Raw genomic sequence first — 27,014 nt, 5'->3', positions numbered from 1 at the left:
AGCCAGTGAGCGGGAACCGGTCTGTATGTGGGATCCGAACCCTCGGCGGGAGCGCAACCGCACTTCCCAAGCGGCACACTAGCGCAGTGTGCCACCGGGCCGGCCCCTGTGGGTAATACTTTTTAACCAAAATTCTTGTTTTTGCAATTTAAAAAGAAAAGACTGCCAGACCACTTAATGTAAAACCTTACTACAGTCACGTTAGAGAAAAACACGATTGTGTGTGTGGTCAACTGGTGGTAAATGGGGTAGTTTGTCAATAATTCCTTCAAGGTTTAGGTGTGGTGCACAGGCTATATCCTAAATCATCTCTGTTTGAATCTCATTCTTGAAAATGATACTTAGATTTAAATGAATGCCATGGGTTCTTTGTTCAGATGTAGGAAAATTTTATATTCTAATTTTTTAAAAATTGAGGATAAATATATTCAGTGAGGTGCACAAAAGTGGAAAAATCAAGTATGCATCTTATGTTTGCATATATGTGCTAGCCAGGTAAAGAACATTTTCATCACTCCAGGAGGTTCCCTCCAGCTATATGTATCAAAAGACAAAAATAATACCTAGAAGTAGACAAGAAGTTTGATATTTTGAAGAAAATGTCCATCCTTCTTGTTTCAGGAATGGGATGGCCTAGTAAGGATCACCTTTGTTAGGAAAAATAAGACACTGTCTGCTGCATTTAAGTAAGTATTTTCCTAATTTCAAATGTATGAAAGACCAGTGCTCCAGATACTGTGCTGGAATTTGGTCCTTTTCCTGAACAGATACCCTGAAGCATAAAGAACAGACATCCATGTCCAGACAAACTTCACCTTTTTAACTAATTTTGTACTTTGGGAGACAGGAGAATTTAATGAAGATAGTTGCTGAAGTTGGGAGTCAGATCAGGTTTTTTGGCAAAACAGGAAAACCCCAAAACTCTGACCACACATCTGCCTAGTTTGTTGGAAAATTGGGGTGATGGACCCCTTCCACACTTGTGAAGGATTTGTGCCATTTTATTAACTTGGAAAAACTTAACAGCAATTTGGTATGCAAGGGTAAGAGAGGTGAAAAACAGTTTTAGAGGATCTGGAGATTTTTTTAGGGAATGTTTTGTGTAGGGCCTAGGAGAACTTCTCTAAGAATTTAAGAGATATTTATCAGAACTTTAAAAATATAATTAATGTTTGCTTCATAAGTTTAAACAATGAAAACTATTTAAAATTCCTAATTTCACCACATGGAACATAGATTTAACCTTGTCTAAACTGAAAGGAAATTATGTACTCTACAAAGTTTGTGGAAAAATGGAAAGAAAATATGTACCTTTCCATGAACTTTTTGCAGTACCCTCATATAGTCTCTGATTTTGGAATAATAATATAGTGATATCACTTCTTAAATTTTTTTCTTAATTTCTTTTTATTATTGTGATAACACTTCTTTACGCTATAGATCAAGTGCAGTGCAACAGCTGTTGGAAAAAAACTACAGAATTCACTGTTCGGTCCACAACACTGTAAGTAGGAAATGTTTCTGTAGTTTTAATGATTTGTTTTCTTTTATAATGTCCCTCTTTTTATTTTTTAACCGATGAGATTCTTAATTTTGTATATTCCATAGGATCCTTCCTAGCACAATTTTGACTTGAATTCTGGCAGGTCAGTGCTCCTTGTATTCTGTGGAACAGATCTGAGCAACCTTGACTACTCAACCCTCTCCTCCTTACTCAGTTATTTTTAGCCATGACAGGAATCAGATTCAACTAAGATATAATAGCCTCAAAGCCACAGACATGTGTAGCTTGTTCAGCTTAAAATAATTGTGTACAATTTGCTGTCCTCTGAATTGTGACCATCCTTTGTTGTCACATAGCAATTACAAATTTAAAGTTACTATTTTCTGTAACTTTTTTCAATACCCAGAAATTGAAATTAGAATACATTATAGGCTGAAAAGCAGATTTCTGGTTGTGAGCCTCATTCCTCTTATTATCAGTGCAACACTTTCTTTAAACAAGTGTGTGTGCAGGCACATGCACATATCCAACATATAATGAGTATGTGATGTTTGCTAAGTTTTTAGCTCTTTCAGTTTAATTAAACAAAACAGACAGATAAGGCAAATTTCGTTTGTATTTTTTATGACCCATATCCTATATAGTTTAATGTACCACAATGCTATCTCCATGTTCTCTTTTATGGGTAAAAAAAAAAATCATTAACTATCTCAAAACAGACAGATAAGGCAAATTTCGTTTGTATTTTTTATGACCCATATCCTATATAGTTTAGTGTACCACAATGCTATCTCCATGTTCTCTTTTATGGGTAAAAAAAAAAATCATTAACTATCTGCCTAAGTAGACAAATATTAAGCTGGATTAAGAAAAATCTTTGGATAAAAGATATGAGTTAAGTATGAAATATTTAATATTCTCAAGGGTTGGAGAGGTCATCTCTGAGAAAAATTAGCTGGTTAGGTGAAATTTGTGGCAAAATGTGTATTATTTTGAAAGGAGTAACAATTGCTTTAAAATTTTGTTTATAGCTTTAATTATTTTATTTGTGAAGTCTGAAACTGATAACTATTTCAGAATTTTAAAGAAGAAAAAGAGATACTCATTCAGGGTATTCGAAGTATTTGTTATATGGTAAAGATCAGCCATTTAACTAATTAGAGATCCGTGTCTTATCCAAACAATGAGGCTTTCCAAACTGTCATTAACAAATATATTAAAGGTGACTATGTTATTATAACTTACTGGGCTAAAACAAAAGAGTCAAGGTGACTTCATTAAAGATATGTTGTTCATTTATTCTGAGTCTTATATTGATAGATAATACCAGAAGATTTCAGCATAGCAGATAAAATACAGCAAATCCTAATCAGCACAGGTTTTAGTGACAAACGGGCCCGTTCCATGGACATAGATGACTTCATCAGGTAATTACATTTTTGCTTTCCTAAGGGTTTACATTTCTTTACTGTGACACCTTCAGATTCGAGATTTAAAGGCTTTTAAGCGGTAAAAGGTGCTACCTGGGAGAGTTATTGCATAGCACTTCCATGGCATGGAATAGTATTTGGTGTGAAAGATGGAGGCTAGTTAGCTGCAGCAGAATGAACATTTTCTTTAAGAACAGTAGTAAGGAACAGTCCGAGCCAGAAGATTGCCTCTGTGTTAATGTGTGTTGTGGTAAGTATGTTCCTCCCCTCCAGACCTCTCCCCCATTTCTCATTTATGGTCTTAATAACTTTTCCCTCTTAATAGCTTGTCCCTCCCTCCAAAGTAGCCTGTAAAGTAGAAAAATCATAATGCATGTAACTGGATCTGATTCTTGTTTCCTTATTGGGAATAGCTATTGTTAAATAGATCTTAAGCATGAAATAATGTAACAGTCATACCCGATTATCCATTTAGTAAAGATAGTCGTTTTGTAGCCTGAGGCAAGTTCTACACATCTTGAGTGAAAGGGTGTCATAATGATCTGGGCAATTTAGACCAAAATTTGTCTTCCTTGAATTAAGTAAATATGAAAGCCAAGCATGGCTTCAATTAATTACTCAGGTAATTACTGACTTGTACCCATTGTTTTTAATCATTAACACTTTAACTTTCAGAAGTTCTTGCTTATTTAGCCAATTCACTTTTTTTGGGTGGCTGGCGGGTGAGGGGAACCAAACCCTTGACCTTGATGTTACAAGGCTGTGCTCTAACCAGCAAAGCTAACCAGCCAACCCCCAGTTCACTTTTAAAGCTTCCATGTTCTAGAGGCTGAATAAAAACAAGAGGAGGGTAGATTATTTTAAGTCATTGGTTTGACTTTTTCTAAGCTGGAAACACAGTTCTATGTAACAAAGACAAATGGAGTTTATATTTTATTAGCTGACTAGCAGTACTACTGAGTCTTTCTTAGGTGTTAATCCTAGGAGTTGGAACACTATTCATAAGCACCTACTTTGTTTGCTTTTCTAGTCATTTTAATCCATCTGGACCTGTTTTTTTTTTTTTTTTTTAAAGATGACCGGTAAAGGGATCTTAACCCTTGACTTGGTGTTGTCAGCACCACGCTCTCCCAAGCAAGCTAACCGGCCATCCTTATATAGGGATCCGAACCCATGACCTTGGTGCTATTAGCACCACACTCTCCCAAGTGAGCCACAGGCTGGCCCTCATCTGGACCTGTTTTTATGGGTCAGCCTGAAAATAATTTCAGGCCTAAATAGAAATATTTCATCTTATCTTCCTTCATTCTTACTAAATTTCCTCAAGGTTACTGAGCATGTGCAGTTTGCTAACTAGAATCTGTTAAGTACATAGGCATCCACAGAGAGAATGTGTATTTACTCTGAACCTCAGTAACAGTTCAGAGGAGAACAATGGGCTTGTAAGACTGGCCATTCATTTGACTTCTGCCTTTAATTCCAAACAGCTTCTTGTTCAGCTATGTTGAAGTGGAACAAGTGCCAATGAGCTCTTAGGCCTGGGATAGCAGGCCTCTAAGATAATTTTAGTCAAATTCATTATAACTTAAGACATATAGGCTATAGCAAAAGAAAGAGGCACCAACATGACATGGTTTTAACTGATATATATCTTATAAATTTCTTTGGAAAATAAGGTTTTTGTAATGACTTGTGGTAGGAGTGAGTAGGCTGCATAAATATGCTGTGTTCAGGTTTGGGAGTTAATGGTATAGAACTATACACCATTATCTGCTATAAATTAGCTTTTCAGTACTATCCCATTTTGGTTTCTTTTTTTCAGATTGCTACATGGATTCAATGCAGAAGGTATCCATTTTTCCTAGGTAGTTGGAAAACAATTTTTCAAGGTCAAGATAAGAAAAGAAACAAATTACATATTTTTAATATTTGAGAAGATGGAACTATGCTTTTGCTCCACTGGGACATTATTTGCTTGACTATTTTGATTTAATACTACTGTTGTCACCACTTATTATTCTGAATTTTTAAGGTGGTCAGTTCTAAGTACCTAAGTCTTTCTGGTTTGGGTGTTTGGGTTTGTTTTCTATATAACATAAGGCAAGGTCCAGTCTACACATAATAACCTTCAAGTTCAAGAGCCGCAGGTACGCACAACTTTATATTTAAACTTATCATTTCTAACAGTTTATTGTATAAAGAAGTTACTTTTCTATTTACTGTGTTATATTCTCTGAGGCCCTCTTTAGGCCTTCAGCTCTGTCCCTTAAGTAGTAAAAAAGTTAAAATATGCTTAACTAGTCACATATTCCCCATGCTATTTCTTATTATTCATATGTACAGTAAAACAGTTATTTCTTCAGATGTTTTCATTTTGCTTCTCTTTTTCTTTGCCCTGTATATCCTATACAGTTTCTTCTATTATTGCCTACCTCTTCAGCTATCCTGTTGTATGACAGATTGCATCAGGGTTTCTGGGTAAACTTGAGTCTTTTACTGCTAGCATGCAAAGCCAGGCATATTCTGGGCATGACTCCTTACCTGTAAAATGAGGAAGCTCAACTAGAATGAAATTAACCATAAAATTATATGTTTTCTTCTTCGGGAGATAATCATAGGTTTAGTAGAATTTTAAAGAGCTTTGTAAATCAAACTTGGTTTGATAGTTAAAAATCTCTGCCTTCAACTTCAAATAAAACAGCCATTTCCCTACAACTACAGATTCCTAGTATTGAGAATTTTAATAGATGTCATAAGTTTTATAAGCTACTATGTTAAAATCAATATAATACTGTACTGTTAATATAATTTTTAATAAAGAATTATAGTAGCTATTTTATTTATATAAGAAAATTAATAAAAATATCTTCACTGATATTTGGCTTGCTTTATATCTAACTTAATAGGAGTGTTTCCAGTTAATTTATTCAGCAATGCCAGTTCTGAAATCTGGCTTCACAGTCATACAGTACATGTTACTACATAATTAAAATAATGCATGTTCCTAATTGCTTATTAATAGGGATATGAGTTTTCAAGTCAGAGAAAGTAATAAAAAATGTTTAATCCACAACAAAAAAATTAAAGTTACTTAGATGCATCAAGCCATGTTTGTTACATTATTGAATATACTTAACAGTTGGATTTTTAAAAATCTCACACAACTACTTACTTTGGAAAAGTTCACTTGTACCATCTCTATCCTTATGGAAAAGATTTAACATTTAATTTAGCTTTCTTTTTTTTTTTTTAAAAGATGACCGGTAAGGGGATCTCAACCCTTGGCTTGGTGTTGTCAGCACCACGCTCAGCCAGTGAGCAAACCGGCCATCCCTATATAGGATCCGAACCCGCAGCCTTGGTGTTATCAGCACCGCACTCTACCGAGTGAGCCATGGGCCGGCCTTAATTTAGCTTTCTTAGGTTAATTCTTTCTACCTCTCTGAGTTGCTGAGTTTTAGTCCGTTTTCTGGCCTGCAGTTTCCCCGTCTGTAAAGCTGAAGGACTATATTTTACTATCTCCAAGATATTTTCTGGCATTAATTTTTTAAATACTTTGACTACTGGTCAGAATAAAGCCATCATAGTATAAGTCAGCATACCTGTCTATAAGGAGACATTCCAAAGATAATACCCAGCCAATGCAAATAACATAGTTAATCTGTTGTACTTTAGAATAAACTAGTTCACGTCTTTACTGCCCTTTGAAAGTTGGTTAGACTCAAAAACTACCTTTTTAAACAGCCTCTTCAATAGTAATAGTTCTCCATTCTTCCTCTTCTTTGAAATAAACACAAATAGAATATATCTTACAACTGCAAAAAGAACCTTGTCCCTTCCAAAACAAAACTGATTGTACTGAAGTAAATTAGCTCTAAAATTCATTCCATAGATTTCATTTATTAATAAGCATATTGTGAAAATCTACATTTGTTTTAGATTTCAAGTTTACAGAGGTTTTCATTATGGTGTTAGGATTTCTTACAACTACCCTGTGGGTTTTATGAACAGTGAAACAGAGAATCTGGCTCATGTAATTCTCTATTCATAGCTTCCCTTTCGCTCATATGAATGAGCTTGTAGTTCCCTAGAGTAAATCAGAACAAGATATCCTTGGGAGATTTTTTGTTGTTAATCTACTCCTGGACTCTGCCCTGAGAACTGAGGGGAAACTCCTAGAGAGAGATGTATAAAATTTAACAAAATATTTACATGAAAAGTGGCCAGTTTTCTTCCTTGGAGTAGCAATCTGTAAAAATAAGTGCTGCCATTTAAAAAGGAGCGTACCCTACACCAGTCTCTTGGTGAGAATTTGATGTTTCTCACCAAAAAATGGTGAAACATGACATAACAGGTACTGGATGGAACTTGGGTTAGATCTGCCTTTTAAGGCAAAGTCAACTCTTTTTCAGCTTCTTTTTCAAGGGGGTTATGTACTGTCTACACTTGGCTTAAACTAACTTCTATTATGGACTACTTTCAATGTACATGTAAATGTTCATGCATCAGAAGCCAATTTCCTTTAACAGTACATTAAAAAGGTATATTGTGGGGTGCCAATGAACACTTCAACTTAAGTAATGGTATTGGTAAGGATCAAATTGCACTATTAGTCTTGTTAATACCACACTGGCACACACACTGCATATATATGGATTATCCTAAGATAAAACTCTTCTCAGAATTTCATTACTTTTTATTATACACCAACTAGTTTATATTTTAGTTCTTTACAAAGAAAATGCTAAGAAAATTATAATCACATGTTTTATGGTTTAAATCATAATTCCAGATTTCTTTACATATAAGATGGAATGGTCCAGCAGCTATGTCCACTGTCACAGACTTTAGTTCCATTCAATGATATGGCACATCCTGCAAAATTAACTAGTCACACACAAAAAAATGTCTCAAATACAGTAAAAATGTACACACAATAAAGGTAATTTACAATGACAAATAAGGAATGTAATTTATCTTGGCTGTGCTTCAGAAATTTAGGGTCAATAGCCTTAGTCAAGGCACAAAGCAAGAAGAGGTGAGCACAGCTCTCTCTAGGAGTGGGCAAGGTATGTACAATCACTGATGAGGTATGCATGCACGCAAAGGACTTAAAACTGCTCAGTCTTGCTACGAAAATTGAACCAAGTTAAAAGGAAATGCTGTGGCTTCTCCCTACTGTCCACACCTCTGGATCAAGTCCACAATCTTACTTCATCATGTAGAAAATAAAATTGGCAAGGATCTCCAAAGGTAAATCACTATTTGGGTAAATGAAACAAAATGCTTCACTAATCCCAATTCTTGGTTGTGCCTCCTCAGAAGCATTTTGTAGACAAAGGAGTGTTTCACAAAATTGAAATGTCATTCAGGTGAAGGACAAGACATTTTCCACAGACACTTAAAATTTCAAACTTTCAAATGGCCCTTATAGCTGAACCATTGTATGTTACAGTAGTGAGGGTTCTGGGGATCCTTTAGCAGCCAATACCAATTTAAAGGGCACGGGGTCTCTTCGGGTTGATTTGCTTGCTGGCTTGTTCTTCTTCTTGTAGGGCTGCACGAAAAGATTTCACTTTATCTTGGAAAAAGACAAGAACAAGGGAATAAGTATTGGGTTACATGCAATACAGTATACAACTCTAGGGGTCTTATTAAGTCAGCTGTCTCATAAGAATAACAGTATTTTTTCTTTTGTTATTTATTGCCTTGAAACAGAACTAAATACAATGCTCAACTATAGCAAAAGCTTTATTACAGATTCCTATTTTCTATGAAATATCTATTTTTCTATGTCTTTCAACAGGTTTCTGTTCTGTTTGGCACATTTTATAGTGTTTGATTTTAATTTATTTGATTTCTTTTGGAGTACAGGCAGGCTTTATATATGTAAAATATGTAGTTATGTCCAAAGGAAAACTGTTAAAACTGTAAAACAGATATTTCTTCTCTCAATATTAGAAAATTTCCACTCCCCATTCCCATTTTACCTTTCTTAAGCTATGAAATTTTAAGATACTTGAATTTTTAAAAATAAATGACTGTCCTACTGTCTATCGTGTACTGATCTAGAATCATGAGCATGAGAAACAGGTTCATAACTGGCAGGGGCTAATTGCAGGCAGCTGTGAAGATGAGACGTCTTTCTGTTACAGTGGTTTTCAACAGGGGGTGATTTCCACCCCCTTCCAAGAAACATTTCATAATGTCTAGAGACATTTTTGGTTGTCACAACTGGTATAGTCCTCCTGTCATCTAGTGGATAGAGACCACGGATGCTGGTAAACATTGTTACAATGAACAGGACAGCACCCCTCAATAAAAATTGCCCAGCCCAAAATGTTAATAGTGCCAAGGTTATAAAACCCTACTCTATAACCTTCAGAAGAAAAGGAAGGTAGAGAGTTGGAATCAATTTCCTTCCCCTTTTCAGAATGATGTTTAAAAAGTTAACTCCTCTAGGGATGGCCAACAGCTCAGTTGGTTAGAGAGTGGTGCTTTAACCCCCAGGTCAAGGGTTCAGATCCCCATACCAGCCAGACACCAAAATAAAAAAGTTTTCTGAAATTTAGAAAGGAATTTAAGGACTTCTGGATCTGCTGCCTGCTAATATAACAGCTCTCGAACTTCTCATATTAATGCAAAATTATCTCTGGATTATTAAAAACATTTTCTAAGAAAGGATTAAATAATGTATTCTCTAGATAGCAGTTTCTTCAAAGTTACAGATATGCTTGATATACATGAAATCTGAGAAAATTAAGGAAAGGAAGTCAATTAAGTTGAATGTTATATATTACAAAGAAAAATACCAGAGTGCATTATGATCTGCCTTCTGAAAAAAAGGCATACAGAAAAGCTGATTGTGAATTATTGTAGGTTAAAAAAATGATTAAAACAATTTAAACTAAGGCTTGAATATGAACAGTATGAAAAACATGTAAATTTTAAGGAAACAGTTACTGCTGACTTTACAGGATATGATTTCAAATAACCAACTTCACAAAAGGGTCTTTAAAAAGTTAAGCAGCTTATTTACTCCTAAAAACTAGGAATTTCAGTCTGGTTTCATGTTGCATTGCATGTACACACATATACAGACGCCCACTTGCACATAAATAGAGCCAACAGCTTGCCTATGCTTAAGAAAGCACATACAAGAAACACATAGCTTATTTGTGCAGCTTGAGATATTTAAAAAGCCAAAGCCATGGGGTGTCAGTCACATGCTTGCTTCATGAGTAAGGTAGAAAGGGTAGTCATCTTAATACCCTCCCCCTTCATTCTGTTAAAAAAAAGTGTTCAAAGAAAAAACATGACACAAGATGTCACAGAAAGAAGATGCAGACAGGTGGCTATTGAAAGATGATCCTGAATAAACCTAGTCCAAGGAAAATTTTTTAAAATGTGTATTTTTTGGTGTCTGGTCAATATGGGAATCTGAACCCTTGACCTTGGTGTTGTAACTCCATGCTCTGACCAACAGAGCTAACTGGCTAATCCAAGGAAAATAATTTGGACAAGCACTGGACTACCAAATTAAAGATCTGAATAGGTATATAAAATTTGCAAATTTGTAGGGTGGGCTGGTCAGCTCAGATGGTTACAGTGTGGTGTTGATAACACCAAGGTCAAGGGTTTGGGTCCCAGTACTGGCCAGCCGCCAAAAATAAATAAATAAATAAATAAAATTTACAAATTTGTTAAAATAACATTTTTCTTCTTTAATCATAAGGTATTTTAATTAATCTTAATTTTCTCAAAAGAATAAAAGAATAAGATGACTAGAAAGAACCTGAAATGACACTCCATGTTTTTCAGAAGAAACAGAATGGTTGATTTGTCTGGATAGAAGGTGCTACATGGTGCCCATGATTTTCACTTCAGATCTCTTCTTGCAGTATGAAATTCTCCCAGTAATATACATACCAATACCAAGTAGATTTCAAACAATGTTTTTCAGAAGAAACAGAATGGTTGATTTGTCTGGATAGAAGGTGCTACATGGTGCCCATGATTTTCACTTCAGATATCTTCTTGCAGTATGAAATTCTCCCAGTAATATACATACCAATACCAAGTAGATTTCAAACATTAAAATGAAAAAAGAATTACCCCGCAGCTCAGTTAAAATGTCTATTTTTTGCTCAAGAATAGCTTCAAGTTGTGTAGCGTATGAATCAACATCATAGTCTACTTCTTCAGTCATCTCTAGGAGAGCCTTTTCATCTTCTAACCATCGAATAGATTCCTAAAAGAACAAAAGTTCAATAATCCAATAAGCCTCTTTGTAAAACAGAAACCAATTTACAAGTTCTGTTAAATGTAATCAAACATACTTAAAATGGTATTCTCTAAAATATTAACAGACAGGGCTGGCCAGTTAGCTCAGCTGGTTAGAGTGCTGCCTTATAAAATATTGAAGGACATAAAACACCTTTATTCACAGACAGTAAAAAAAAATTTTTTTTTCCCTTTTTGTCTTTTTTCGTGACCAGTAACGGGATCGCAACCCTTGGTGTCACGCCCGCACTGCGACTGGCAACGGGATCGCAACCCTCGGTGTCGTGCCCGCACCACGCTCAACCAGTGAGCGGACCGGTCTCTATATGGGATCCAAACCCTCGGCGGGAGCGCCACCGCGCTCCCAAGTGCCGCACTCTACTGAGTGCGCCACCGGGCCGGCCCGACAGACAGCAAAATTTAAAAAATGTTTTAATCCAAACACAAACACATATGGCCTAAGCAAGATGACTTCATTTCTCTACTTTTACTGTCTTGGGATGGGAATTTTCAGGAGGGAATGAATCAAACAGACAGCAAAATTTAAAAAAATGTTTTAATCCAAACACAAACACATATGGCCTAAGCAAGATGACTTCATTTCTCTACTTTTACTGTCTTGGGATGGGAATTTTCAGGAGGGAATGAATCAAACAAAAATTATCAAGGAGCAGAGTGAATCCTCAAAACTTCAGCAGCTCTCTAAAACGGGAAGAATGGCCATAATAAAGCTACTGAGTAGTAGCTTAGGATTTATAAGTCATCTGAAATTAGCATATCCAGTTGGGGACTCAACATAGTTGGGCCAAGAGATAACCTTAAATTCTAAACACCAGCTCTTCAAAATTATTGTGACTATAAGGGACCAATGGATAGCCAATTTTAGAAGAATCAAACTGCTAAATAGTAGTTAGTTACTATTCATAACCACTTCAAGAAACTCCTTCATTCTTAACTGACTTTATTATTATTACTTTTTAAACTCATTTTAGATATACGGAACCTATGAGCTTCATTTGCTAACAATGTCATATAGATTATTAACAAGGCCAGATCTTTCTGAATTAAAGAGTTTTTTTGGACATAAAAATAGGTGCTTCCCAGCTCTTTAGGAGTATATACAATCTCAATTTGCCAAATATCAATTCACTTTAATGGCTAATTACAACCAAGCTATCACCAGACAGAACTGGCTAACCTAGGTATAGGTATCTATTAGAAAATATATATGTATCAATTAAAAACTATAAATACACTAATTTTTTAAAATTTTCCTTCACCTATACTTATAATTTTTGAAGGAATAACATATGGAATTGCAAAAATACTTGATTGAAAGTCAGAATACCCAGTTCTGCCAATAAACAACTGTGAGACTATAAAATGGCAGAGTGGGAAATGATAGTTGTTACATGATAACTTGCTCCAAAAGAAAACAATTTTCTTAAATTATAAATGCCTCTTCTCAACTTTATCTAAACACCTAGGCCTCTACAAGAGATTCTCATAATAAGAATTTGACTAAAACCCTAACAGTTTTAATGAATGTACAACCTAATCTGAAATAAAGTACTGATGCAGGAAGATTAAATCACTGCACACTGGTTCAGGAGCTTTCCCCTTCCAGAGTAAACAAAGTGATAGGTAAGCAGTGAAAACCATGGTATTGGTGACCCCAGAAGGAACGTCTGGAATGATGCTTGAATAACCTAGAAATGAGGTACCTTAATTTTGTTTACAGATAAGCAAAGATTTCAACATCAGAGAAGGAATACAGGTTAATTAGGGAGACTGAGTTACTGTTCATTTTTTCCTCAGGAAGCATCCATAGTACTACAGGAAGGCGGGCAGTGAGAAAAACAAGCCGAGAAGGAGTCTTAGAAAGATGTCCAAATTATATCTTCACTTCCTCATAAATATCACCATTCAGGATATTCCCATGTTTGAAAAAAGGGAGGGGACTCGTACAGTAAAAGTACTTTTAATAGGATGAACGCACAATGGGATGAACACCGAAGGAGTTACTGCTACAGACAGGAACAAAACACCTCTCACTCAACACTAGTAGCTGTCAGTGGCAGCACTGACAGCTCGGTCAGGGCAAGAAGTCTCCACGCCCTGAAGTATCCTTTCTTTTCTGTAAAGACTGATACTTCCTCAACTGCTCCAAAATGCTCCAAAAAAGTAAGAACAGTTTTTCTTACTGCTGTCATATAAAGTGGCCTAACATTAAAAAAGGAGTAGTGGTGGGTAGAAGTTCAACTCTTTTTAAAAAATGGACAGCTGACAAAAACAAAGGGGGAGAAGAGTGGTAAATAAAGTAGACCTTTTCATCACTGGTGCAAAGAAATGTTGATTGTAGCCATCATTCTATTCAAAACTTGCTGCATCATATGCCATACAAATACACATATACATATATGTAAACTAGTATTTCTTTTTAAGAATGTGTAGTGTGATAGTTCAAGAATTATGGAAGTTTTTAGTTAATTTATCTCAAGAAATATTTTGATGAAAGTATTTTACTTTACCTGGAACACGGCCCTATGATCTTCTACAACTTGTTCTTCCATTTCTACCATTTGTGAGACAGCTTCGTGGAAAGTAAACAATTGTGGAGAAACCTCTTCCTCCTTAAAATAAAATGGTTTAAAAATTGTACATAAAGTTAATATGTTAAATGTTACAAAGGTTGTTTTTCAATGTCATTTACAAAATATCATTTAGAATTTGAGGAAACATGAATGGTAAAGACTGTGAAAGGCAAAGCTGCAATTTCTTTCTATGGGTCAAAATACTTAATGTCACTCTAAATAAGACAACCCAAACTTAATCATATAAATAAGGAATAATTTTCACTTAGACCCAGCTTTATTGCAGAATTACCCTAAAAAAGCAATCGCTTTTGGAATACTGCAACTTTTCAAAAATACATCTCTTACAGGCTGTAAATATACTGAAATATTTCCTCAGTATTGTTTACTTTTCACTGACAATTTAATTCACATGTCTTCTTTTCTGAAAAGAGATGTAAAAGATAGCATCTTTAGGTGATGTAAAAATATGTCTTTTATGAATGTGACTATCAAATTGTGTTCTGAAGGACTCAACTCTTATTAAATATTAATTTCCAAATTACACTGTACAATTTGCTTACTAGTTGTTACAGATTCACAATTTTACTTTTAAAAAAACCTACATATTTACAAAATATATTCATATTTTGGTCCTACGTCAAATCAAAACTTCTCTGGGTTAGCTTTCTTTTTTGAGCTTCCTTCTCAATCCAATGTGTAGTGATTTATTTCCTCAAAATGTGGCTTTAGTGATAAAGTCAGCCATGTGGAAGTTTATTTAAAATTGTTTTATAAAACGTGAGTAGAAAAAGCCTCAATTTCCAAATAAAATACATGATTCTAAATGTACGTACATATTTTGATTAAATGTTATGATAAAGTAGACATTTGACTCTCATCAATAATCTACCTCCCCTAGAAGTTTATATAATCAAGTCAGCCAAAGAACTTTTTATCTTCTCTTTGGGAAAATAGGCATCTACTTTTTACCAGGCCATGATGGCATTTTCTCATATTCTTTTTCTCTCTCTGATAAACATATACACTCAACACACCTTTATTCATTTTTCTGGCCACCTACTCCCCAAGCCCAGAATATCCCCTTTGTTTCCTTTGCTTCAACATACTAGCAAGTTCCTATGATTTTTGTATAGTGTACTCCAAATACTTTGTTCTACACAAATTTCTTCTTCTGGAATTTTAATGCATTTGATTATCCTCTAATTTGTCTACCTATATTAGTTTTTATCTCTAGAGCATATCTTAGATGCATTCCATTTTAATCTACCTTGTTAAGACTTAATAGAAAAATAGGAATATGTACATGTGCACCAATACCTAACTAGAGGCTAATGCTGAACCATCTCAAGATAGTTCCCTGGGGATGGCAAAGTTGAAAGAAATGCACTCTCTCTCAAACAGGGAGGCTGCATGAACTCATGATCTCATACTTACAACTCCTAGATTAGTTCTCATAACCCAGTCATCCCCTCCAAATTAAAGCCTTGCAGAAGCCCAATATACGCAAGAATAAAATGGAAAGATATGCTATTGGGAGTGCCTGTCTGGCTCTGTTTTTTCCATATGTTGGAGAGGTACCATATCTAGGTACATTGTAGGGTTTGTTTAAGGATTTCAAAAGCAACTACAGTCTCTTTCAATACTTCTAAAGATAGATAGGTGATAGGCTGAGGCCAAGATCTCAGTTTTAGTTCTTTATCCTCCATGGCTCAAGTCTTGGAACTTTTACTTTAAAATGGGTTTTCTCAAACTTGGAACTACTGACATTTTTGGTGGGTGGGGATGCTGTCATGTGCATTGTGTGATGTTTAGCAGCATCCTTGGCCTCTACCCACTATATGCCAGCAGCATCACCTCAGTTGTGACAACCAAAAAGGTCTCCATACATTTTGCCCTGCGGAGCCAAATTACCCCTGGTTGAGAACTGCTGCTTTAAGCCCTGTTTTAGTAAAAATAGACAGTGATCTGGAACATGGTAACAAAAAGTAATATGTCCATTTGTTACCCTAGAGTATTTTGGACTCAATACCTTCTAGAAAGTATTATAACAACTAAAATTATGTTTTCATGTTTTCGAAGAATATTGTATTGCATGTAGCAATAAATTTAGTTGACATATGATCTGGTTCTGGAGTAAGAAAAATCTAGGTTTTAATCCTGGCTTCAGCACTTACTACTTGTATAATCTTGGTCAAGTTACTAAAACCTCTTAGAATATCAGTTATAAAGTAGGGATGATTGTAGTACCTACACATTGAGTTGTGAGGATTAGATCAGATAAGTAAAGTGCTTGGCAAATGTATGTCATATAGTAAGCAACTAATAAATTTTACCTTTTAACATCATGAGAAAACACCACCATAGGATTTTAGGTGGAAAAGAAACTATATAGAATACATATTTTAAAAGTGAAGTTAAATAACTATATATATATACTTTTATATCTCACACACAGAAAGGAACCCTTTCAATATATTAAAAGCAATAGTGTGAAAGAATACATTGTTTTTGCTTTTTTATTTCTTTATACCTTCCTGTCCTTATATAATGGGCATGTATTTTATTGAGTAACTGATATTATGAAATATCATTAAATATTTCAAACATACAGAAAAGCAGCCAGATTTAAGCTAGAATTTTGCCATGTCTGATTTTTAATACAGTTCATGCATCCTTTTATACATATGCATGTGTCCATAGTTTTGTTTTTATGCTTTATATATGATATATTGTATTATTCATAAACTTGTTTTTTGCTTATATTACTTTTAAGAATTACCAAATTTTAATATCGGTATAAAATATGAAAAAAAAAAATAGCTTAGATTGGGGAGGTTGATAAACTTTCTTAAAGGGCCAGATAGTACATGTTTTGGTTTTGTGAGCCACACAGTAGCTGTCACTGCTGTTGTGATAAGAAAGCAGCAGACAACCTATAAATGAATATGCATGGCTTGGTTCTAGTTCCAAAAAAACTTTATTTGTAAAAACAGATGGCTGGTCCATAGGTTGTAGTTTGCTAACTCCTGATATGGATGATAGTTTTCAGTTATTAAGTTTTGATACTGATGAAATGAACTAAGATTAGATCGATTATAACTATATTAAGTCACTCACATTTTGTTCACAAAGAAGTTTTAGATCATCTCTTTGAGGGGAACTCCCCACACCCCACTGTGTCTCTAAGTCTTCAATTTGGTTTGGTGGATGGTGAATTATTGGACGAACATCACCAGCAGCTGTTGGATCTACAGTCAGTTCTTTCACTCTATAAATACGTAAGAGATATCTAAAATTAATAAACACTCATGCACAAGAACAAGAAAACACCAACCTACTCAATATAAAGACAATTCAATTAACATACCAAGATTGATGATGTCACTTTTATAGGTCAAATTTATCTGAAGTCTGTGGAAACACTAAAGGGATTTTTGGTTGTTTAATTTTAGGAATTTACTTAGGCAACTTTACAATTACTACAAATGTAATTATTGTGCATAATAAATGAGATTAGCAGAGTATGTAGATGCAGTATTTCAAAGAAAATAACCCTTGTTGCAATTAAATTATATGCATAGAAAAATGTTAAAAATGGCATTTAGATCAATAAACGGATCATTGCCAAATCAGAAAATGATATACTTTGTAGATTTCTAGTATTTGTAATGCTCAATTAAAACAGCTATGTGTAAAATAATTTTACTTCTAATGTATAAAGATTGTAAGATTTTAAGTCCTATTATTTAAAAAATATTTACTCATCATACTTAAATTTACACATTCCAGAGAGGGTACACTTTCTAAATTGAGAGAACCTTGTTATTTCCTTGCAGCCAAGGAAATTTTTAAGATCATACAAAATAAAGATAAACTCTTCATTTTAAGCAAGACAATTTATCTTTTAATAATAAATATGCAAAAGTGACATCATCCTTAAAAAATACAGGGAAATAGGGAGCCTAAATTCTAAATTAACATTTTGAAGCAAATAAATTAATAAAGAACATAAAAATGCAGATCATGCAATATACCACCAACCTGCCAAATGAAATAAAAATGAATAATAAAATGGCTCAGGACAAAAGGAATGAGTGAAATGTTTATACACAGCACAATTCAAAAGAAACAATTAAAATAAACATCTTATGTAAAGAATGAAGTAGACCTGGTAATTGAAGGAGAAAAGTCGTCATACTCATAAGAAGGAGAGAGATCTGGGCGACTGCCACTACCCTGTGAGAAGGGAATGTCTGATGGACTAATTCCAAACTCCTTTACTCTGCAGCACCAAAACAGCAACAGATTAAAAGAAAATGCTCTTGTAAAGACAGCAATGCACATTTCAAGTTTTCATTTAGTATTCAGTTTTATTCATTTAGAAAAGGATATCAATGTTGTCGTGACAATGTATTTAGAATATACTTTACAAATAACCAATTTTAAGAGGTTTTGAACCTTTCTGTCTTAAATCCTTCCTTTTTTATGTATTCCCCCTCTTCTCATAAATGAGGTTATCACCTTAAATCTGAAATGCCTCTTTTTTCGCTATACAACCATTCAATCTATTTTCCTCACGTGGTCAGTACCACGAATATTTTATTAGTATTAATGAGTCCTCACCACTTTAGCAGTCTTTTTCAAACAGGACACAAGTAAATTAAGTCCTAATGCCTTTAGGCATTCATTGTTTGTAATGAATTAATTTCTTTCCTCTGCATCCAGAATGGTATGAGCTATGAAACATCCTTAGTACAACTGAGAAAATAGTTACTCAGTTTTCTGTGGCTGGTGATTCAGATCAAGGACCCTGGCTAAGAATAGCCTTTAGCAATGGAATTTAAATTGCTTTTGCTAATGTCTCTAATGCAGTTATATTTAACTAAATTATTACTTTTCTCACCCCATATATGAGATTCCTTATGTCCCTCCCCTTTGGGCCAACCCCATTTCACGGCAGTAGGCAATATTTTTTAAGTACTTCCTATATGTCTGCTATTAGGATTAGTAATTTTTAGGCATTGCATTATTTACTCCTTACAGCAATCTTGTGATATTATCACCTCCATTTTATAGATGAGAAAAATGGCTTAGAGAAATAAAGTATCTTACCCAAGATTATTCAATAAGAACATGGCATATCTGAGGTTCAAACCTAGCCCTAAGTACAAACTCTATGCTGTTTAAACATTTCAATGTACCAACCATATATACTCCATTTTTCTAGTTACTTCTTTTAGGTTAAACTAAAAGAAAAATTCCTGTCTTTATAGGTTAAAATAGTCAAATATCAATAACTTTTCATATAAAGTTATCAAACTAATATATTTCTTCTACTTATTATCTTTCTTTATCTATTCATAATATCTACTATCAAAGGTTCAGTACTAGATTCATCTGCCTTTTATCCTTTAAAGCAGTGACTTTGGAAACTTTATTTACCACACATGCTGACAAATGTAAATTTCTAATACTAACTTAACTCTTTTCATTCCCAAACACTCTGCTTCAGAATCTCCTAGACACCCCATTAGCCCCATCCACACATTTCGCTCTATCTAAAATCCTTTTGCCCAAGACAAACTACACTATATACAGGAATCATATTCCTCAAATACGCCATTAAAAACTCTTACTCACTCTGCTGGTAATACCAAGGTCACGGGTTTGGATCCCCGAACCGGCCAGCCACCAAAAAAAAAGAAAAAGACTTCAGTGCCCTTGGGCTGGCCGGTTAGCTAAGTTGGTTAGAGCACAGCCTTATAACACCAAGGTCATGGGTTGGGATATCCTTACCGGCTAGCCGCCAAAAACAAAACAAAGCAAAAAAACAAAAAAACTTCTTAGTCACTCTTCTACCTGAGACCCAGTCACTCCAACCTCTTCCATTATCCAAAGATTCTATCCTCTGCTTCAGGACAGAGGTTACTATCTGTTCCCCATACATCCTGTACTTCTTTTCCTTAGGACAACCACTAATCCCACTCTGAAAGATTCCCCCTCTACTCTCCTCTGAAATATCGCAAACTGTCATCTGACTGCAACTGGACATGTCATTTTAATCACTTACCATCAATGTGTATTGTTACAAACTATTCCCCATCTCCCACAAAATACGTCCAAAATACGACTAAAATAAGGATTTGAAAAAGACAATGTTTTCACATTTGTCTAAGTGAATTTTTAAGAGCATATGATTCCGACTAAAATAAGGATTTGAAAAAGACAATGTTTTCACATTTGTCTAAGTGAATTTTTAAGACAACTGCTCACTAAAGTAGCAACAGGAATAATGACTAATGCACTTAGTGTATTCCAGGCACTGTGCTAATAAACATTTTACACAGATCACCTTTTCACTCCTCAAAACAATCCTTTAAGATGGACATGATCATTATTAATCTCTCCATTCTAAAGATGAGGAAACCAGGGCACAGAGAGGTTAAGTAATTTTCCTGAGATTTAAGTAGTGAAACATGTATTAAACCCATTTTGTCTCAAGAACTAACACTCTTCAATCACTATGCTGAATCTTAAAAGCAAAGAAGTTTAAACACTTCAGATAACCAATATCCTAAAAATAAGAAAATTTTAATAAAATACTACCTACAACCACCTCAAAATATTGGTCTAAATAACATGAAGCAGATTTAATATTAAAGAGAAATGAACTCTGCTTGATTGTAAAAAAAAAAAAAAACTTATTGACTCAAGGTCATAAAACATTGGCATGAGCTATCAAGGGGGAGTTGAAGATCTTTATTCCTAGAGATTTGGAAATAAAAGTGAAACTATTATTTGTCCCAGATGATTAGTCATATTGCAAATGAGTTACATTATATGTTAGAACATCTTACTAGGACCTAAAGGAACTAGGGAAAGGCCAGCCAGATACAGCATTTCACAATATTAGGGGGAGTTCATTGCAGTCTGAAATCTTAAGACATGGAGGGGTTTTGTTTGTTTTAATTCTACAAAATGACAAGATTCTACTAGACAAAGCTGTTCCTCACCTCTCCTATTTTGAAATAAGCAGCATTTAAAATTAATGATAAAAATACCACACACCAAAAATGTTAATTATGAAGATCAATTAAAAGCAACACAATAGGGCCAGCCTGGTGGCGCACTGCTACAGTGCGCTGCTTGGGAGTGCGGAGGCGCTCCCGCCGAGGGTTCGGATCCCACATACAGACCGGTTCCCGCTCACTGGCTGAGCGAGGTGCGGGAGCAACACCGAGGGTTGCGATCCCGTTGCCGGTCCCGGTCCGGTACGGGCGCGACACTGAGGGTTGCGATCCGTTGCCGGACATGAAAAAAGACAAAAAGGAAAAAAAAAAAAAAAAGCAACACAATAAGGGTTTGTACTTAAGAGCTCATAATTCAAACTTTAGAAGGTATTAAATTTAGAAAATCCAGTAGTTCTGTATTTAGAAATGTAGCTCCATTACATTTTTTAAAAAAGCTATTCCATTTAGTACGTTTTAAAAAAAGCTATTCCATTTAGTATCTTTTTACAAAAGGTCAATAGGTTTTTATATTTTCCAGCACCGTTTACTACCTATTTAAAAAAGTATCTTCAGTTGAAACGAAAGAAGCAGGATATAATACAATCCCATTTATGTAAAGTTCAAATATAGCTGCCTATGTTGCTCAGGGATACATTTATAAGTAATAAAACTATTTTTTAAATGAGAAAGAAAAAAGAAAAATTTTCCACAGAAGTTAGGATAATGGTTACCTCAGGGTAGAGATTAATGAATTTAGGCATGTTATTCAGGATCTGTGATCAAGGAAGAACACACGGGGACCTTTTGGAGGGACTAATAATGCTCTATTTGATGACAAGAGTTTTCACTTTGTAAGTATTCATTAAATTATTCACTTTTGTTTAGGGTACTTTTCTACATGCATATGTATTTCACATTTTAATAAAAGATTAAAATAAAATTTCCATAGTGATTAAAACAAAGAAACAGGACAAATATTTTTCTCCAGCAATATTAAGAGAAACTCTACACTAGAAATGAATTACAAAAAGGGATTTTTATCTCTCGGTTAAAATCACAAATGTGGGCTGGCCCGTGGCTCACTCGGGAGAGTGCCGTGCTGATAACACCAAGGCCACAGGTTCGGATCCCTTATAGGGATGGCCGGTTTGCTCACTGGCTGAGCGTGGTGATGACAACACCAAGCCAAGGGTTAAGATCCCCTTATCGGTCATCTTTAAAAAAAAAAATCACAAATGTAACATGTGATAATAGAAATTTAAAACAATGTAAAACAGTCATTCAAAACAAGAGCAGTGCGGAAAAGAATCTATGGAACAAATATAAATATGCCCATCATAATTCAAAGTCCCAAGGGCATTTCATGACTGTAAGGAATAAACTGTTTTAATAGTCTATAATACATTTTGTTCTTCCATCTGTAATAAGTTGTCTACCTAAAAGTTTAATAACACTGTTAACATGAATAAAAAAGTGTAACCCACATAGACACCAGAAAGAAATGTGCTATCACTTCTTACTCAAATCCTAGGCTCCCTATATATATCCATTTAATATTACTAGGAATACTTTTCAGCATATAGCAAACTGATTTAAGAAATACAGACTGTATTCATATGAGAGTCTTGTATAACAGCAATAATTTGCATGATTTAAATGTAGGAGAATATTAACAAACAGAACTTGATAAAATGGAAAAATATAATAATGTTCAAGGATAGAAAGACCAATTTTATCAAGGATATCAATCTCTTCCCAAATTATACAACACATTTCTACTTAGTTTTAGAACTTGACAAAATGATTCTGAATATCATCTTAAAGATGATTTTTTAACATAAAAACTTTCTTAATTGAAAGAATAATGTACTAACATTAGCCCTACCAGATATTGTCATGCAATATACTACTCTACTCCCCTCAAATTTCAAAATGGAGAACCATCTCTCATACCTATTTGCATATCTTAATGTATTAAGAGTATTTTCACAGGATGCCATTCCTGGAGAGATTGTGGCAATCTACAAGGAAAAAAATGCAAAGGTAAATGTTACAAAATGTTATAAATGATGAAGACAATACTGACATATAGCTCATTTAGGTCTAATCTTACCATGATTATTTAAAAATAAGATTTATTAATGATATCTGAACTCCAAGATAATTTGCTATCTCATACTCATAACCAGATAATAATTACAAAGTCCAGTTAAACTCTAAACAAATCTCTGAAGGCACCAGAAAATGATCCAAATCCCTCAGAAAATGGAGGAGAGGTCAACACCTAGAAGATGGGAACAGCACTGAGTGACTGCCACCTCCCTTCACCTACTTTTTAACAGCTTCTTGCCAGAGTATGTAAGCTCTACTGTCACACAGGACAACTAAAACTTGATTAGAAACTTGCAGTCTCATTGGTTAAGAAATTAAAGGACACAGTTTTGGTGTGGAAACCACAGCAGCTGGAAGAGTGAAGTTTGTCCCAGAAGGGAGGAAACCCAAATTTTTCATATAAACTGCCCAAATCTCTGGCTGACTCCTGAGCTAGGCATACATACGCAAAGCATACTAGAAGCAACATCACTGAGTCTAAAAGAACTAAACAGAGATTTCAATTTCAGTTGCTACCCACAGCAGAAGAGATAAGAGTTTGGAGTAAGTTCAGGCAAGTTAACTTCTGCTAGAACAACAAAAACCCAGTAACCTTCAGCAGAACAAAACAGGATCCAGAGTCTCTACAAAGTACTCACTCATAACACACATGATAGAATCCTAAATTACTACACATATAAAGATATAGGAAAGTGTGACCCATACTCAAGGAAAAAGAAAATCAAGAGAGACCAGCCCCAAGAAGACCCAGATGTTAGAATTAGTAGAATGCATTATAACTGCAATATAATCCTCTCCTCTATCAGACTGGCAGGGACCACATCTTAAATATCACTGTATCTCTCACAACAGAAGAATTCAAAGCACTGTCATTAACATATATTTTTTCCATAAATACTGTGTAATTATTTCTTCGGGATTAAAACAAATTAACAAAACAAAACCAAAAAACAAATATAAACTTACCATGCAGGTACGAGAGTTTTCACCAATGAATGAATCTCTTAACACCTGAGTGAGTTTACTTGCTCGGAAAGGAGTATGAGGTTTATTTCTACCTAAGGCTCTAATGCACTCCTGAAAATTAAACCAAACAAGTCTCACATATTAGGTCTTCTTATAAGAAGTAATCTTACAGTAGGATAAATGTAAAAAGTTAAATTTTTAAAGTGGCACTTCAAAAGAAAAAACACAGAATGCTTCATTGTACTCCTTCCAACCCCTACTTTTCTAGTAAAGAAAGAAATACGGTTAACCGGGCCTAACTTTTTAAAAGGCCATTCCACATTTTTCTGAGGAATTATTTCTTAGCTCAATTCTGTGCTTCCTTGCCCTCCTCCAAGAAAATACGACTGATTAAGCCCCTATGGAGTCTATTTAGGTAGCCTCAGAATGGCCTGCTAACTCACATATCCTTTACCCCATCTAAAAAGAACGAATAAGGGCCGGCCCTGTGGTGCACTCGGGAGAGTGCACGCTGGGAGCGCAGCAGCGCTCCCGCCGTGGGTTCGGATCCTATATAGGACTGGCTGGTGCGCTCACTGGCTGAGAGCGGTGCGGGCGACACCGCACCAAGGGTTGCGATCCCCTTACCGGTCACGAAAAATACAAAAAATAAATAAAAAGAATGAATAATATGTACAAGGAAAAATTCTAGGTACAATAAAATTTATAACTCCAAGTCATAAATAATAACAAGCAACTAAGTCTTGAAATTACATCAGGTAAAACAAATACTACTATTCTGCAACTGAGTAAAGAAAATTAAAGTCAAAAGTAAAGGACCTTTCGCAATTAAAAACATTTTATTTACCTTGAGTGCTAAAAGGCTTTTATTAATTTCAGCACCTTCAAGCCTAGTTTGCCTGTCCGCACTGGAAGTATCAGCTCCTCTTTCATTTCCAGCCAAATCGATGAGAGAAAATTTACCATGTAGTTTTCCTTTCCTCCTAAGAATAATCTGAAACACTGCATGGCTTCGAGATGAATGTGCATTTGCAGATGTTTGGCCGGATGTTCTACAATGTGATTAAGGACATCTTGATAAATAAAAACTTCAATTTACATGTTCAGACCACAGCACTTCATTTAAAACAACAAAAAACTATTCAGCCAGTTTTCGTAATTTAAATCCAGATGAGACACCCTGAATTAACAATACTTAATAACCAGACTCAATTTAATCTGGCATAATTCTAACATATCTATAGTATGGTAGCAATATAATGAATATCACTCAAATTGACATGTAACAAAAGTTTTTATGAACAATGATTTTTACTTCCAAGATGAACTGAACAACATCCTCACTTTATTTTTATGCTATACCCAAAGTATCTAAAACTGAAGTTTCTCTTTTTTTAATTAAAATGAGACTTACCTGCAACTGTTGCCTATGTCAATGAGTTTCAGAACATCTTCAACACATTTGACCTCCCGTTCCTGTAATCCCACCACTTGAACCTGCTGTTTTCCATCTTCTAGAACTCTTAATTTTGTTTTCCTATTTAGCAAGTCAAACACCTATGAAAAACCACATTTAAATTAGAAAACTAAAGAAATAAAGAATCGGTTTATAAAAATGTGTCACCCAGAGTCAAAATTATTTCAGAGATTAAAATAATAATAATTATTATTAGAATAATAATGCTAAACACTGAAGTTGAAAGTTCAAAGGATATTTTTTAAAAATCTCATAAATTCTAACATAATATTCCAAATACATATAAAAAGTTTGTGGTGATGAAGGTGGCACAGCAACGTAAATGTACTTAATGCCACTTAATTATACAGTTAAAAATGGTTAAAATGATAAATTTTATGTTTCATATATTTTACCACAATGTTACAAAATAAAAATTTTAAAAAGTTCCCATTTACCTTTCCACTATAAATTTCAAAAAATGTTGCATATACTTGAAGTTCTAGCTTCTTATAGTTTGGCTTCTTTAGCATTAAAAAGACATCTCGAGCTGTCAAGAATTTTATATACAGAAAATTAAGATAGAACAAATATTTTTAAAAAGCAATTCAAATTTTCTATTTTTAAGGGAATCAGTTCATCTTTATCTAGGATAACAGTATAAATACTAAAAATAAAGACTAAGGTGAGTATTAATTTTACAGAAAAACAGCAGTAATAAAAGCTAATCTCCTTTCATCCTTTTAGAATGCTACTACTTATCCTTATAAACAGCAAAAAATTATAGACAGTCAGATGGTCATAATAAGGTTATTCTCATAACCAAACGTAACAGCATTTTACAATTCAGCTATATTCAACAATTAATACTAATCTCCAACAATGTGCCAGATAACACCGATACAAATATAATCAAGATTCCTGCCCCCCAAAGCTTAATCTTACAGTTCAAGCAGTGTAATAACCAATAACTGACATAATATACAGATTTATAAATATAACATTACTTGCTAGACAATATTTTAAAGCCTTACTTCAAAGCCACCTGAATAATAGCCAAGAATAATATTACAAATTACATGCAAAAAGGACAGTTACCTGCTAATGCATAAATTCCTTTAGAACAATCTTGGTTCTTTCCTGAAAAGTCACCACCCATAGTCTATATTTTAAAAAGAAAACAAAGAATAATAATACACAGTATTCAGGAACGAGTCTTAAGAATTTAGGTCTTAGAATTAAGCTATAAAGAAAAGAAACTATAGCTTCATACCAGGATGTAAATTTAACAAATTACTTACATGAGTTTTTCCACTTCCAGTCTGTCCATAAGCAAAGCATGTAGCCATTCCCCTTTCAAATATAGTTTCCACTAGTGGCCTTGCAGTAAACCTTAAAAATAAAAATGCATCAGTCAGAATGTATTGCCAGAATTTCAGTAAAACAAATAAATAAAAATTAACATCAACTAATACAAAGTTTATTTTATTAATAAATAAAACTTATTTTTATAAAATTAATTTTATTTATTAAATTATCAAGATTAAAAAAATCTTTATTAATTCCACGTAATAATTCCATAATAAATAATGGTAATAAAAATAAGGCACATATAATAAAAACAAAGTTTCAATTACAATTTCAACAGAAATACAA

The 27,014-nt window shown here is 34.3% G+C and overlaps 2 protein-coding genes across 2 annotated transcripts in view; one reads left to right on the top strand and one right to left on the bottom strand.

Moving 5' to 3' along the window:
* DIMT1 (DIM1 dimethyladenosine transferase 1 homolog (S. cerevisiae)) overlaps window positions 1–5,809 on the top strand; it is a 12,419-nt gene extending 6,610 nt beyond the window's left edge. Inside the window, exons 9-12 of the mRNA XM_008579581.1 lie at window positions 622–686; window positions 1,441–1,504; window positions 2,825–2,931; window positions 4,757–5,809. Coding sequence (XP_008577803.1) covers window positions 622–686; window positions 1,441–1,504; window positions 2,825–2,931; window positions 4,757–4,799 — 279 coding nt within the window. The 3' untranslated portion in view covers window positions 4,800–5,809. The remainder of the gene's footprint in view (window positions 1–621; window positions 687–1,440; window positions 1,505–2,824; window positions 2,932–4,756) is intronic.
* Window positions 5,810–6,814: 1,005 nt separating this feature from the next.
* Window positions 6,815–26,752, bottom strand: KIF2A (kinesin heavy chain member 2A; the record flags this gene model as incomplete). Its single annotated transcript, XM_008579585.1, has 12 exons — window positions 6,815–8,515; window positions 11,050–11,185; window positions 13,749–13,850; window positions 16,932–17,082; window positions 17,983–18,096; window positions 22,778–22,845; window positions 23,903–24,013; window positions 24,750–24,954; window positions 25,317–25,459; window positions 25,817–25,908; window positions 26,457–26,520; window positions 26,660–26,752. Coding segments are annotated over 12 exons (1,365 nt in total), but the record flags the coding sequence as incomplete, so codon positions are not given.
* Between the last annotated feature and the right edge of the window lie 262 nt (window positions 26,753–27,014).

Source organism: Galeopterus variegatus, unplaced genomic scaffold (genome assembly GCF_000696425.1).
Source record: "Galeopterus variegatus unplaced genomic scaffold, G_variegatus-3.0.2 Scaffold1916, whole genome shotgun sequence".
Lineage (NCBI taxonomy): Eukaryota > Metazoa > Chordata > Mammalia > Dermoptera > Cynocephalidae > Galeopterus > Galeopterus variegatus.
This window is presented reverse-complemented; position numbering and strand designations above follow the sequence as displayed.